General features: G+C 44.5%; 2 protein-coding genes across 7 annotated transcripts in view; one reads left to right on the top strand and one right to left on the bottom strand.

The window, feature by feature from the left end:
- Nucleotides 1–541: 541 nt before the first annotated feature.
- Nucleotides 542–5,648, top strand: MRPL16 (mitochondrial ribosomal protein L16). The gene is made up of 4 exons (XM_083576317.1): nucleotides 542–710; nucleotides 2,164–2,229; nucleotides 4,348–4,496; nucleotides 4,957–5,648. Exons 1-4 carry the CDS (start codon nucleotides 659–661, stop codon nucleotides 5,440–5,442), a joined length of 753 nt encoding a protein of 250 aa, XP_083432443.1. The 5' UTR covers nucleotides 542–658; the 3' UTR covers nucleotides 5,443–5,648.
- A 650-nt stretch (nucleotides 5,649–6,298) lies between these two features.
- STX3 (syntaxin 3) overlaps nucleotides 6,299–15,361 on the bottom strand; it is a 40,141-nt gene continuing 31,078 nt past the window's right edge. For 2 of the 6 annotated variants that reach the window (XM_083574385.1, XM_083574387.1), the window contains exon 9: nucleotides 13,991–15,299. In XM_083574385.1, coding sequence (XP_083430511.1) covers nucleotides 15,069–15,299 — 231 coding nt within the window. In that variant the 3' untranslated portion in view covers nucleotides 13,991–15,068. Of the gene's footprint in view, nucleotides 11,546–13,106; nucleotides 13,214–13,990; nucleotides 15,300–15,361 lie in introns of those variants that run through there. The other 4 variants (XM_083574389.1, XM_083574386.1, XM_083574390.1 and 1 more) reach the window with 4 other exon arrangements.

Here is a 15,361-nt window from a genome sequence, read left to right as displayed (position 1 = left end):
AGTTGACAGCTATGGTAATGAGGCCCTTTATATGTCCAGCTGTCCTTTGTCAACAACAAATTGTCGCTGTTTTTTGTGTTGAATATATGCTATATGGTAATTTATGGACGTAATAGGTATCTAAAGCCATTTGCACATAACAAATAGGAGCCTACACAACACAAAACACTGTTGCTGTATGTAGGTTTTATTTTATTTGTTTTTTATCTTATATTTTGGAATACATCCAGTTTCCCCCCTTTAAAATCTTTTGGGGGGCCCAAGCGAGTGGGGCCCTAAGCTATAGCTTGTTTAGCTTATAGGTAAATCCGGCAGTAGTACTACCCCTCTTGCTCTCTGACTGTTGTGCTGGAAACCAAGCTGCCTTGTCCGCATGCCCCGTAAACTCTCCCCTGCTATTTCTAGCCACTGGGGAGCCGGGAACCAAGCTCGTCCCAGGGAAGAGCCAGAAAGACCCTCTGGGATCATTTATTCGCCGGAACTAGACCGTGTTGCCGCTCGTTTCCGTACGTCCCCTTCTCACTAACACCCTCCTCACCAGAAGTGGAGCCCTACACTTCCGTCACGCTTTGGGATCAGAGGCTCGAGGTCAGGCGGAGGTTTTTTGCGGGAGAGCCACCCCCGCCCGCCCTTTTGCTGCTCACGGCAGCGTCGCACGATGTGGAAGCAGCTGGGGCGCCCTTTGCTCGGCCTCCGCGGGACCCTGCTAGGTGAGGAGGCCTGTTTCGGAGGGGCCGAGCAGCCGGGGCGGAGCAGCCGGGGAAACGCGCGCGGCTCGCCGGTGCCCTCGCTTCGCCGTCCCCCCTAGGGGGGACTATTGGCTGGGCGCCGCGGGAGCAGGAAGCTGGGCCGGGTGGGCTTCGGGCTTGATCCGGCCCCGCTCTTGGCTGTGGTCTTAGCAGCCTCTCTCGCTGGAGGAGGAGCAAGGATCATCCCGGAATTTTCTGCGGTAGGAAGTCGAGGGAGAGGGGCCGCGGTGCTCGTAGTTCCCGCTATGGGGATAATAAAGCGAAGATCCTGCCTCTGGTGACCAGAGATGCAGAAGGCAGAGCTCTTGTAGCAATCATGCAAAAGGGGAAACTTCGAGAAGGTGCAGTTTGTGTCTGCAAGACTGCAAAACTACCTGTACCAAAAGATTCGCTGTTTTACATGGTCTAATGATAGAGTGTTTGGGGGGCCCTGTCCTCTGAATCTGGTCCATCTTGGCACTAGGAGGTCAGCAACGCTGGTGATGAACACCAGCTTCGATGGCTTTAGAAGGGGTTTAGAGTACTAGGGTTAGCCATGTGTCCTCCCCCCCAACCCCCAGGACACATATTCTTTTCCGTGGGTATGTAAAATGAGAGTTCATAGCTAAAAGTAGAAGTCTTGCTCTTCAAAATATAGCAACCCTAAGTAGACAGGTTCATAGAGGATGGAGCTATCCATGGCAGCTAGTAAAAAGGACTATGCACTACTTTTGGAATTGGAGACACAATACCTCTGAATTCTAGTCACAGGGGAATAACTGCACAAGATCACTGAACTAGAGGATACTGAAATGAGATAAGCCTCCTGTCAGATCCAGCAGGACTCTTCTAACCCACCCACCCCTCCTTTGTGTCCATAGTGTCATCATTTCTAAGCTCTAGTAGAAACCCTGAATTGGTGTGGCATTCAGATGAATGTGGAAAGAGAAGTCAATTCTTTGATCTCTGAGCATTCTTTGGGCTGCTGTTGTTTGTAATGTGAAATTGTAGCCCTTCCCATGCATGGACCAATTGATTAAGAATGTTGAGGTGTGGTGCATCTTCTCTGAAATCAAAGGGAAATTAGCAACCAAAGGGCTATCAAGTATAGGGGACCTTTGGCCCTCCTGATGTTGCTGAACTACATCTCCCATCATCAGTTGCTGGGCTTTTGGGAGTTGTAGTTCAGCATCTGAAGGTCCAAAGGTTCCTCACACCAGAGCTAGATGGTCCACAGCATGATGTCTTTGAAGAAACCATAACAAATTATAACTTGGATTGCCTCTGCAGCACTTAGATACCCCCATTTTTGGCAGCTTCTCTTCAGAGCATACATTTTTGTGATGTTATCAGATACCATGTTTTGATGTGTTAGAGTGGATCTGTGTTTCTGCTTGATAATAAATTTAAGCACTATGCCTTCTGTTTCTTCTAGATTCCAGTGAAACCAAAATTTTCACCGCCAGCTTGAAGCAGTATAAACTTCCACCAGATTACAGTGGTATGTTGAGAAATAAGGGAGAGTGTTAATAAAAGTATGAAATGGATGTTTGATAATGAGTGTTTTATGGCAGGATGAAGTGCGGTAAGCATAATTGGTATTCACTTGGAGATGTTCTACATTGGAAGAATACATCAGGAATTAACGCAGGTGGCGCTGTGGTCTAAACCACAGAGCCTATGGCTTGCCGATCAGAAGGTCGGCGGTTCAAATCCCCGCAACGGGGTGAGCTCCTGTTGTTTCAACTCCTGCCCACCTAGCAGTTCGAAAGCATGTCAAAGTGCAAGTAGATAATTAGGTACCACTCCAGTGGGAAGGTAAACGGCGTTTCCGTGCGCTGCTCTGGTTCGCCAGAAGCGGCTTAGTCATGCTGGCAACATGACCTGGAAGCTGTCTGCGGACAAACACCGGCTCCCTTGGCCTATAGAGCGAGATGAGCGTGCAACCCCAGAGTCGTCTGCAACTGGACCTAACGGTCAGGGGTATCTTTACCTTTACATGAAATATCATGGAATGAAACACTGGGGTAGTATTGTTCCCAAAAGAAAGATTCTCTTCTCTAGAGCTGTTCCCAGAACATGTAGCCATTACACCTGGAGAACTTGCCCATCTCCTCCCCATTACAGCAAAGACACTGTGCACAAAGAAGTAGCCTTCCAGGTATGCAGCCTCAGCTAGCTAGGAAATGCCAAGCATTTGAAGAGCCCACTGCTGGCTTTCTTCATCCAGCAGCAGCGACTGCATAGGCACTGAAATGCAGTGTTGAAATCATACAGGTTAGCTTGGCTACCTTTGGCAGTACTGTTTGAAGGAGTTGAGAGGGGGTTCAATCTAGACCCCCACCTTCTGATTAGGAAGAAGAACAACCTTGATTGAGGTGGTTGGGGCATATAGTGACTGTTGCTTTCTGAGACCAGAACAGATACTCATAAAATGTCCACTTTGTTCTGGTCAACAAGTGCACTTAGTGTACATTATTTCCTTAAATATATTATATTTTGTACTAGGCAGACAGTGATCACATGAAATATGTCAACTATGCTTCCCTGTGTAGTAAGTGAAATCAAAAACACTTAGTGCTGGAATACTGTAGAATCAAACGTGTGCTGAAGAGCGGGGGACCCAACTCCCCGCTTTGTTGTTGTTGTTGTTGTTGTTAAAAAAGCAAATAGAGCAGCTATACTTTTTGCTAAGGTTTGGCTCTTTTATGCAATAGCCCTTTCGGCTGCTCACGTCTCTCCCATTTAACAGAAGGAAATTTCATTCCATTTCAAACTGCTGCCTTACTACAGCAAATATAGCTTCAAATCAACTTCATGAACCAACATAGCGGTAATAAATCTTAATGCTGCAGTCCTATACAAGTAGTTCCATTGGTATCTGGGAAATTGGTGCCCAGCTGAAGGCCAGTTTATGTTAGCTTAGCAAAGTGTGGGCACATACACAGACTCTTGTCTGTATTAAGTGTACAAGAACGAGGGAAGACCTAAACAGGGAAGCAATTCTCAAGAGCACTGCCAAGACTCATTTTTCTCTTCACCAGGACCATAAGGGCAAGGAGGAATCTGCTTTTGGTGCAGAAGAGTCCTGGTTTCTAGCAGGTGTTACCAGTAGCTTTTAAATCCACCACAATTTTTGGTATTGCACTAACTTGCTGGTGGCATCTACTATCTTCCTCAGAAGGCTCTTTACAAATAAAGACCCTATGTAAAATGAACTTAAAGGACACAGAAAGCTTTTTTTTTTGAGGTGGGGGAAGGTATTTGAAAAACACACACACAAAAATAGTATCAGCTGGCCTGTTTACTTTAGCTGGGGGAGACAAAGTGATATTTAGAATCATAGAATTGTAGAGTTGGAAGGGACTATGAGGGTCATTAATCCAAAGTCATCCGGATATAGCCTGTTATCAGCTCAAATGTTAACTTTGACGTACCATCTCCTAAATGTGTGTTAACATTACTGGCTCTAGTGTTCCTATATAGTTTACAATAGGTAGCTAATCAGGAAGCACAGCTATGGATGATGAGCTGAGATTTCTGGACCTGGACAAAACTCTTTGGTAGTCTAGGTGGGAGACTGTTACAAGAAATACTGAACCCAGTTTTATTCTTCTAGGCATCACTATTCCTGAGAAAAACAGATTGAAATTTGTTGAGAGAATGCCAGCTGTACCAAAGGTCAGGCGAGAGTTCAAGAATTTACGTGATATCCGTGGTCCATCTAAAGAAGCCACAGAATTCACAGAAGGACAGTATGGTATTCTGGTGAGTGTGAGCATTAGTAACCTTGATGTGGCTTCTCAGTTGTATAGAGAAAGAATATGAATAGATAAGTCATGAAGCTTGGAAAAAGGGATATAAGTTATAATAATTCAAGAAGATGGATAGAAAATAAGGTTTTTAGCTGTAATGCTATGAGATAAGGATTTGCTGGATGAACAATTTGAACTGGAATACAAGAAGGGGAGGCATGAGGAGGTCAGGGAAATATGTTATTGAAAAATAAGTTATGGAATTTATGTGTTTTTAATATTTTTTCTTTTCAACTTTTTTCTTTTTTCTTTGTTTGTATAAAATGGAAAACCCTAATAAATATCTTTTTTAAAAAAAGAAGCTTGGAAAAGGGAGATATCTGTTACCCTGTGATTTCAGAAGGAGTTTGTGTGCCTGACATATTTTCCTATTTCTGAATGGTGAAAATACTTCTCCCTCCCCTTGCCTGCAGGCTCTTGGTGGTGGCTATCTCCGCTGGGGTCATTTTGAAATGATACGTCTGACGATCAATCGGCACCTGCATCCCAAGAAAATGTTTGCAGTGTGGAGAGTCCGTGCTCCTTACAAGCCCATTACACGCAAAGGTCTAGGGCAGCGCATGGGGGGTGGCAAAGGTGCAATAGACCACTACGTGTCAGCAGTGAAGGCTGGCCGCCTCATTGTGGAAGTAGGTGGGTTCTGTGAATTTGGTGAGGTGGAACGCTTCCTAACACAGGTGGCCAGGAAGTTGCCTTTCCCTGCTATAGCTGTCAGCCGGCAATCCCTGCAAGAGATGCGGGACAAGGAAGAGGAGAGGAGGCGCAACAACCAGAATCCATGGACATTTGAACGCATAATCACAGCCAACATGCTAGGGATAAGGAAATATTTGAGTCCCTATGACTTGAAACTGAAGGGTCGGTATTGGGGAAAGTTCTTTCTACCCGACAGAGTATAAACAGGAAGTCATGGGACGGGCAGTATTCTGCTCCAAAGCATCAATTCTTCCTCAGACTTTTCCTGTATTTTTGACTTTTTATGGATAATGTGTTATGGATCCTTTCCCACATGTTCTATACTTGGAAATCAAGTAGATGTGGAGGGTGATGGAGTGGCTGTAAATACACAGAGCTTGGGTGAATAAATTTGCCATTTTCTTGTTCATTTTCATTACTCCCACACGGATGCAGGGCCTTTGAGGAGGACTTGTTGGTTTGCAATGCACATAGAATTTGGAAGAGTGATAATTGATAAAAGTATATTCAAAGCCAAGTTTAAAAGTTTTAATGTCTAAATCCTATAGTTTGCAACTTCTAACCTTTTGTATAGCTCATTTTAGAACCGGAACATTTCAAAGTGCTTGTGAGAAGAGGCATACGTAGTCCTGAGGTGGCTTAATTTTTGTATACTTTGGTGCTGAATTCTGGCATGTTGCCAGTGCAGCTTGATCACCTGTATAGGGTATTAGCTTGGGCCTGTGCCTATTCTTGTAAGTCTAAATGGAGTAGTAGTAAGATTTTAGGGATCCAAAAAAGAGCTGCTTCTCTACTTTTGAAGTGAACCAGACAAAAGCCCTCAGACTTCTTAGCTGTCAACTCTTGGGAGTCCTTGCAGTAGATTAGGGTGAGGAGCCCCTTCCCTCCGGATATTGTTTGGACACCAACTCCCATCAGCCCCAGCCAGCATGGGCAGTGCTCAGGGATGATGGGAGTTACAGGCCAGCAGCATCTGCAGAACCACCCGGTCCCCTTCCCTATACTAGGAAAATAGGTTGGTTTTGTAGTTTTAGTTCATTTAGTCTTTCACACATAACAGCAGATCAAACAAAACTCTTTATTCCAGAGGATTTCTGAACAGCCTTTTGAACAGTAAGAGAGTAGCTTTCATTAAGTCACAGTTATGGGAAACTGAATAAGCATTTCCCCTTCCAAGTCCAAAGCATCCAGTGGCCCCTCTTGTGCACGGGACTTCTAATTTTTATAATTCAAAGGATGGATCGTCAGGCAGTTGCATATATCTCCCTTCTTCCTAGTGACTGGTTTATCATTTAAAGGGGGGGGGGGGAACAACCTGAGGAGTTGCCCCAGCTGGAGAAGGAGCTACATCGTTGGCCAGGATTAAAGGAATTAAGTGTGTTCCAGCTACATGCCCCCTACCAGAGAGGTGACGGAAGGGAGGAAACAACATACAGTTGAGTAAATACAGCTTAAGTTGTTTAAATAAATGACAACCTTTCTTCAAGTACGTGAGAAATTGTGGGATAGTTCTATATACACGTATACATGTTAATACAACCAGTGTCAAATCGGACAGAACACAATGATTTACAAGGGGTGTGTGGCTCCCCTAGGGGCATTTGCAGATTGCGCCTCAAGAATTCCCCTTCATACAACAAAATCAACGGACTGGGACTAGGACCACAAGGATGGCAGGAGTCTGCATAAGCAACATTATTCAGCAGGCGAGGAAACAATCTGGCTCAGTCCATGCCATCATCCAAATGTTCAGTCACACACCTTTTGAGGCTACTGTAAGAAGTTGTATCCCTTTCAACAAAGCATAAGCAGAAGAAAGCAAACAAACAAAAAAATCACAGGTCTGAAAACCCACAGGCACCTGCTTGTCTAATGTGGATTGTCATAAAGGGAGGTGAACCTTTGGATTTTCTTTCATAAATAACATGAGCCGTTAGGGGTTTTCCCCTAGTATGTTTTCAATGGTATATAAATCACCTTGAGATGCATGTAAGAGGAGATTCGTACGTGAGTAAAATAACAAAAGTACTTGGTTTCACTGGAGAAATCTAGGCAGGAGCAGCAAGTATAAGGGGGAGTAAAGTTCCAATTATAGAGCTGGTTAAGTATCAAGAGCAACCAACAAGCTTGGTTGTAGTAGCCAGAAGGCCCCTGTGCTCCTACTGTTCCCCCTCGCTGTCTTACGTGGCTTTATGCTGGTGTACTAACGCTTGGGTCCTGTTCTAGCTCCTCCTGCCCTTTCTTTAATCTCCTGAAGCCCAGCAAAAGATTTTGAACGGTAAGTGGTTGGCTGTGACGTCTCCATAAAGAGAGGAAGCACTGGAAATTGGAGGGCCGGGGAAGCGTGTGTGGAGTGGGGAAGCCATCTTGCAAATCCATCCTGGAAGAAAGGAAACAGGAAGGAGCTGAGATGGTTGAAGGTAAAAGGAAACAGATGACAAGTAGTATTGTAGCGTAACAAGCAGCAAAAATTACGAGATCATACTACCCTGGAAATGCACAGGAAGTTATCGCCCTCCTTTTCTAAGCAGGATGCTCCTAACGCTCCGATTTAGAGCCTTTCAGTACATATGCATTTGTGAATTCTGATATTCTACTCTACTCACCCAGCTGGACTGCACAGACTTATCTCCAGGTTGATGGCTCAAGTTGTTTTTTTTTGGGGGGGGGAGGGGGGTATTTTCTGCTAAGGTATTCTGCACCATAGCAATGGGTAGAACTATAAGGCAGTTTGGGAAATAAGAGTAGACTGCAATGTCCATAAAAATGAGCATTACCTTGATTAAACAAACCTCTGGATCAAGCTTCTGCATGCAACTCACCTTAGACAAGTGGTGAGGGACAGGATAGGGGCGCTCAGGTAAAGAAGCTGCCGACAGTAGAGGCCAGGATGATGGCAAGAATGATGCAGCATATCATGATCATGATCTTCTTCTGCTCAGCAAGAGGAAACATGAATAGCAATATACCCAGACATCTCACTGGTAGGGGGATGGTAGCAGGAACAAGGGGACAGAGGAGAGGGCTTGTGTTTTGTGGGTAACAAGTGGAGGATAGAATTAAGGAAGACGGGAAACTAGGGACATAAACACACCAGAGTTAAGGAGGGTTTTATGGACAGGGCTGTTCTTTCACAGATGCAGATAGCACTGAGACTGTTCTCTTTTTATATACCAACCGTATTTTTACATAATATAGAAGCACTCCATTCCATTTTGGGGTCCTGTACAACCCTTAAGTATTTTAGATGGAAAGCATATGGGTACTGACACTCTTAACGGCAGCCTCCCTCATCCTTAGGTTCCTAGATGTCATTGGACTATAGCCCCCATCATCCCTAGCCAATATGGCCAATTGGTCAGAGATAATGGGAGTCATAGACCACAACATTTGGGGACCAAAGATTGGGGAAGGTTGACAGGACAGAATCATCTTACCTGAAAGATTTGGCATAATGACAATGGGGAGCGGTGGTGGAATCCAGCCACTTTATGTTCCAGGTGTATTTAAGAGGCAGTTCCTCTTCTGTGTTAAGAATAGCAAACCTTCTTCCCCGAGACCCACACACTGCAAGGTGTGTTGCTGAAGCATATTTGGATATGGGCAAAAGCCATACAAGACCAAGAAAGTACACACCTCAAAACAATAATAATGGCTTGTATGGCTATACCCTGTCCAGAAGTTCAGTACACAAGCACGGAGTTTACAGATTATTTGAACATCAAACTCATTTATTAAAAACAAAAAATGCTCATTAAAAAAAGCATTGACAAAACCAAATTCCTATCATCTCTGCTGTCCATAGGCAGCACAGTATTTTGAAATTCAGTCTTCCCCGCTTTGCAGATGGCTCTCACGGGTGATCAGTCCACCAACTTTTTAAGCACCACTTAACAATGTACAGACATCAAGGCCTAAAGGAAAGGACATCTCTAGAAAGACTTTCCTCTTCGCTCCATCTGTGCACTCAAAGAGGTCACTGCCAGTTGGCAGGCAAGTGTTTGTATGGTTACTGCAACATCAACACTAGACAGGCTAGATACTGGGTGGAATTGAATGGTGGAACAACGGGTAACCGGCCAGATTTTCCTAGTGTCCAGGAGATGGTCATCTCCCCCAGGAAGCAAATCCTCAATTCCAGTCAAAGGGGCTTTCTCTCCCATGGGAGATAACAGCTACAGCAGGCTTTCCAGTGAAGAATTTGTATAAATATAGAACACTTTTCTGTGCATCTGCCCCTTAAATTTCAACAGAAACATAACTGCCAGGACCTAAAGCTTTCTTGCTGTATTAATGTCTCTCTACCAACCCTTAGTTCCAGGACGATTCCCCACCTTTGAAAAAGGGAATGTGGTTCATTTAGTCTGTGAGGTAGGCTTCCGTGCAGTGAACTTATTGGTGCTGAAGGTGAAAGGAACTGAAGCACAGGCGCATGCTTCTCAGAGAAGGGCCTGAGACTTGATCCCATACCATGGCTAGCCTGAATCAGCCTTCTGTGCATTTTTGCTAAGCTAGATCACGATGCTTTCCTAGCCAAATTAATTTCTCTGTGCCTAATTCACAGTCACATCCCTTCGCTTCTGCGAGTGACACCCGCAGGAGGGGGACACAGATATGACTGAAAATGAAGCAGTGAGGCAGCTGAATAACTTTTGAATAGGAAAAATAATAGCAAAGGGTTTCTCAGACAAAAACCCTAAAACTCATGTTTGGAAGCAGCAAGACTTGAGGGGGATTTTACTTTAAACAAAACCACAAAAGCGTAACAACTGCTAGGACCACCCTTGAGAAAAAAACACATAAATATACTCTTTTAACAAGCTTGAGGTCTTTTAAATGGGAAAGTAAAGTCTTCCCTGGCAGTAGTTATAGTATCATGAAAACACATGACTTATCTGTATGTCTTATGAACCAACTCACTGCCTTTCTCCACACTAGCTTTTCCTGGCTGTGCAAACCAAACTGGCTGAGTGTTGAACAGCAATTTAATGGAGGCAATGTGATCATTCAAACAAGGTAGAAACCCTCAGTAGAAAAGCACTTCCAAGCAAACCAAGTCTTTCATTCTCCCCCAATTAGTATGTCATCAGACAAACATGCACACGCAGGACTGGGTGAGAGAGGGTACACACAACCATGCCTTCAGCACACAGGCACACTCGCCCAAGAAAAACAAATATTTTAAAGCAGGAAGGAATTGCATTCTACTCCTTTCAGAAATCTGAATGCATTCCAAACAAATAAGGTTGGCTACCCATTTTGTAGACCATACATATTCCCAAGGAGTGCTTTCCTCCATAGGCATCTAAGGACATCTTTCTGTTCAAACACAGACCAGTTCTAAGTACCCAAAACATCACACCTCTGCTACAATGCTGGCTGCTTTGAGCCAAAAAATTAGTACACAAGCAGCTCAGATTTGGAGGGCCTGAGTACTAGCGGCTATATCCCACCTATGTAGCATGCAGTTGTCACAGCCTAATTTAGGGAAACTGGCTTGATTGTTTTCATGTCTCGATGGCTGCATTTATGCCTGTGGTCCTAACCCACTATCCCTCTTCCAAGATTGCCTTGATTGACTGCAAACTGTGCCACTATTAAGTCAAGCTCTTTTTGGGGATAGCAGGGCAAGATATACTGTGACATACAATAGGCTAAGATTTGTGTCCTGCAAAATATTTATGAGTCGCAAAATCTGCTCTAAACTTAAAAAAAAAAAAGAGCAGAATGCTAGCCTCAGTATACAATGGGATGGTGGTCAGCAGTTATGTAGCAGATCCAGTTCAAGTCTTGGCCCTTAACCTGGGCAATTTTGAAGAAGCAACGTAATGTCTGACATCTTTAGTAAAGACATCTCCATTGTTAAAAGAAAAGAAAAAGGCAGAGCTGAAAAGAATGAAGGCACTGAGGTAGGCAAAGATGTGTCCAAAATTCCGTTCAAGGTTCAAGGATGGGGGATTAAACATAGGAAATGCTTGACCTGGAGGCAGCAGGTGTTGTGGGAAGGAAGGGAAGGAAGGGTAAGGAGTAGATATGTTGGGAGGTTCTCTCTGGAGTGCCGTGAGATTGCTGTACATCCTGGATTCAGCAAGGTACATCAGACTCTTCTGGCTGCAGAGCTTTATCCGAGGAGGGAACTGGAACAGAATGTAGCTCTCACAGGAAGCACTGGTGCAAGTGAACTCATCCATTCATACTAAATCCAAGAGGCCAAAGGCAGGAGGGTAGGCAGGGGAAGGTCACATCATGGTGGTGAGGATCAGGAGGGGGAGTCTTGCTATCAAACCAGGAAGAGCTTGGGAGTGTCTGGAGGAAAGGAAAGGAACAAAACGGGAGGGAAAGTTATTCTCATGTAGGGATGAACAACCAACTCACTATCGCCAGAGGGGTTCATCAAACCTCTAATAGCAGGAGTGGGGAACCTGTGGCCCTTCAATTGTCGTATAATTCCCATCATCCCCAGTGGCTCTGCAGGCTGGAGCTGATGGGCACTGAGTTCAACACTTGGAAGATCACAGGTTCTCCATCTCTCCTCTACAGAATCATCGGGAAAGGAAATAAATATACCCCCCCCCCAGCTCTCTAGAGTTCTTAGGGGAAATAGAAGCATCTCTCTCAATAACCCTCTACCTACTGGCCTGTGAGCTCAGCTGCCATAATCTGTACATAAAAGATTGAGAGGGTGGAAAGAAAACCATGGAGTTTGAGGAACAGCAAAGGTTCACAATCTGAGTGAGGACCAGAGCAGGGAGCAGGAGCAAAACACACACACATATGGGGGCTGTGGAAGAAACAGCTGTCCTTGAGCTGCTGTCTAGGAACTTTGGGGTCAAAGGAAAGTCTCACAGATCAACTAAGGATACCCTCAGATGTTGTACTTATGCATCCTCAACTGTACAATACAGCCTTGAAACACCATCAGATCTGAGAAATGATGTTAAGAGGACCAGGCAACTCCTTGGCCAACACAGAATGGGCTTGTATACCATATGCACAGAACTGCAGGTGCATGTCCTACTGATCCGCAAGCACTGAGAAACAAAATAAGTGCTCATTTGAGGAAGAAGAGCTAACATGGAAACCATCAGTGGTGGGGAAGATCATTGCTTCAGCCGCAGAGCTGTCACTTCTCTGAAGGGGTAAGAAACTTCAGAAACCATACCTTGTGCATCTAGCAGACCTCAGCCTCTCTCAGGCTGATCAGACACTCCCACTACATCCCAAACGCTAGGAGGTGAGAACCGCACACTCAAGAAATGAGCTCAAATGTACTGGTGAAATTTACAGCACAGAAAACAGAGACCCAAATAAACATACCTGCTGTGAAACCAGAGAACTACATGAAGCTCTATTACTACTATTATGCCTCAAAATTCTAGAATCCGGTGACATCTTTAGAATCCTAGTTTATTATATAAGGTTGCTAGTCCTTGTGGTTGCTGATTGTCTATATCAGCTTTATATACTGAAAACACAGGAATCAAACTAAGCCTGGCAAAAGCTTCCCTATTGTTCAAGTCAAGTTATTCTATATAATCCTATCTCTTCTCACAAGCCCCAAATCACCAATACCCTGACACTTTGTCTATGTCCTTCCCTTATACCCTATGTGCTCAACAAAAAAAGATGGAATAGATTTTTGCAGTACAGCCCAATTTCTGTAGAATCACTCCTTGCACTCCCAGGTCACAAAGGTCGAGAGGCTTAATACAGAGCTCTAGCTGCCCTCTAACCTACCCTGCACATTGTAGGAAGAATATTCACACAGAGAGAGGAGGAGAGATTCAGAAGCCCATCCGAAAGCCAAGCAGCAGAGGAGATGGCAAGAGAGGTTGAAGTAATCCTTCTGCTTCCACAAGCTACTTACAGTTCAGAGCCAGCAGCCCTTCATGTTTTGAGCCCTACTGAAAGTCCAATAATGAGAGCTAAAATTCCCAGCAAGGAAATCACTATCACAATGATAATTATTGTTTTCTAGAAGGGTAAAAGAAAAGGTAGATTAAGTCATTATAAGTAATTACATAATAACAACGGGGGAAATGCTGTGCACACACCTAGAAGGAAGCTTCGGGTTAAGCTAAAGCACTTAGATCGATACCATTTAAGACAAATGGACACTTGCATAGTCATCACTCAAAGGAATGCTACAGCAAGTGATGGCTTGTAAGTGTGAACCAATCAAAGACACAAAACACAACAAAGCATTTGTACTGCCAGACAGTACTCAAGTGGAAGTGATTCACACATGCAGGTTCAAGTCATCAAGCAATACCTTATGGAGCAATGAATGTGCATATGTGAATACCCCATTAGGTACACTGTTTAAATAAGTTTGCATCCAATGGCTTTGACTTAAAATGGGTTGTGGCAATAATGGGGCAGGGCAGGGGGACTAAGCTGGACCAGGACCATGGCATGGCTAGAGGAAGGCTCTAATCCTTTGCTATGATGCAGTCCTGATTTGAAACCACCCCCATTCACAATGGATGGAAAGCACACATTGTCCCCAAGGGGGATTTTTTTCCTATTGCAAAGATGAGGCATGACCCTTGTTCTGATTCCAATCAGAACTGCATTGGGGGCAAATACTTTAAAAATACACACACTTGTGCCATGGTCTTGACACAGCTCCCCCCTAAAAAAAATAAAAAAAAAATCCTGCATGTGAGGGCTAATATCAGGCATGTGGCAAATATTATGTCTAATTTGACCATGATTGTCATGCTTACATTTTGCCTCAAATATTAAAAATAAAGTAAGAAAGATCAAGCATCCAAGAATTCTGCTCTTTGTAAAGCAAGGACAGAGGTCCTTGTTCTTTTTTAAAGTTCGGCACAAAACCCTTAAATGAGACTTAAGAATCCAGTTCTATGCATTTATTCAGATGTCAAGTCCCAAAGAATTATGTAGGATTTATTCCAGGTAAGCATGCACAGAATGTAGCACAGAAATGTGATAAAAGAATGGAAGGACAGCCCAAAGCAGAAGACTGCAGAGTTGATGACAAGTAAACTAAAGAAAGTTCAGCCCTCAAGTTCTTGAGCCCCTGTTGAGAGAGTTTAGGAGCTGTGAAAGAAGAGACCTTCCTTATTCTGGAGGGGGGATATAGTCTAAGCACTACTGGGAGAGCAAAACAATGCTTAACAAAGCATTGCTAGCTGTTCATATCATATAGTTCATTGCATAGAGGGATGAATTTTTGAACAGGCTGCAGGGAAGGTGGAGGAACTGCAAGTAGACAGGATAGGGGGTGGGGACATGAGTCTTCATCTAATAAGACAGAACAGGAGTTTGGGTAGATGAGGAAGAGAAGGGCAAGAGGTGCTCTGGTTGCAGGATAAGAGTTCAGCAGTAGAACTCAAAGGGCATATGGACAATAATCTAAAAACAAGGGTGGGAACCTCGGACCCCCTCAAAGACTCTCTATGTGACCCTTGGGATTCTCTCCAGCAGGTCATGCCCCTTCCCTGGCCACACCCTTTCTTCCCAGGCCACGCCCCTCTCCTCCAGCCCCTTCTGAGTGCTTTTGTCATCTGGCTGGAAAGAATCCTTAGACGGCAATAATTCATCTCGCTTGCCTGGGTGGGAGATGGAGAGGTGTGTGTGTGTGTGTGTGTAGAAACCTTTGACTTTTGCATGAGTGCCATGCCCCCGGAATGGAAAGGGTTCCCCATACTTGGTCTACGAGGAGGGAAGGGAGGGGTGGACTACATACACTTCTTCCTCACCCTTCGCGCTTCACTCTGATACTTTACGGCCTTTTTGGTGTCAGCCACAGCCCGTTCCACAAAGCCTACTGATTGGTCCATGTTGTTCTCTATGCGGTCAATCATGCCTCCCTTGCAGAGGAAGAGGAAAGCCAAAAGCGAAACAGAGAGGCAGAAACAGAAAGTGTCAGCCAGCAAGGCGTCCGGCAGCGCAGAGCTGGTAGTCCACGGGAGAGGCTCACCTTGCGTGCCTTACTCTTATATTTCAGGGCCTTTTTGGTCTCCTCGCGAGCTTTCTCTACGTGATCTAAGGTGTGCCTCAGGTTGAGTTCTATGTTATCTACAATTTCTCCCTGTGGGAAAGTTTAAGGGAAGGAGGTAGAAAAGCAAAGAGAAATGATGTTATCATGCTGCA

The sequence above is a fragment of the Podarcis filfolensis genome, assembly GCF_964270895.1.
Source record: "Podarcis filfolensis genome assembly, chromosome: 1".
Classification (NCBI taxonomy): domain Eukaryota; kingdom Metazoa; phylum Chordata; class Lepidosauria; order Squamata; family Lacertidae; genus Podarcis; species Podarcis filfolensis.
This window is presented reverse-complemented; position numbering and strand designations above follow the sequence as displayed.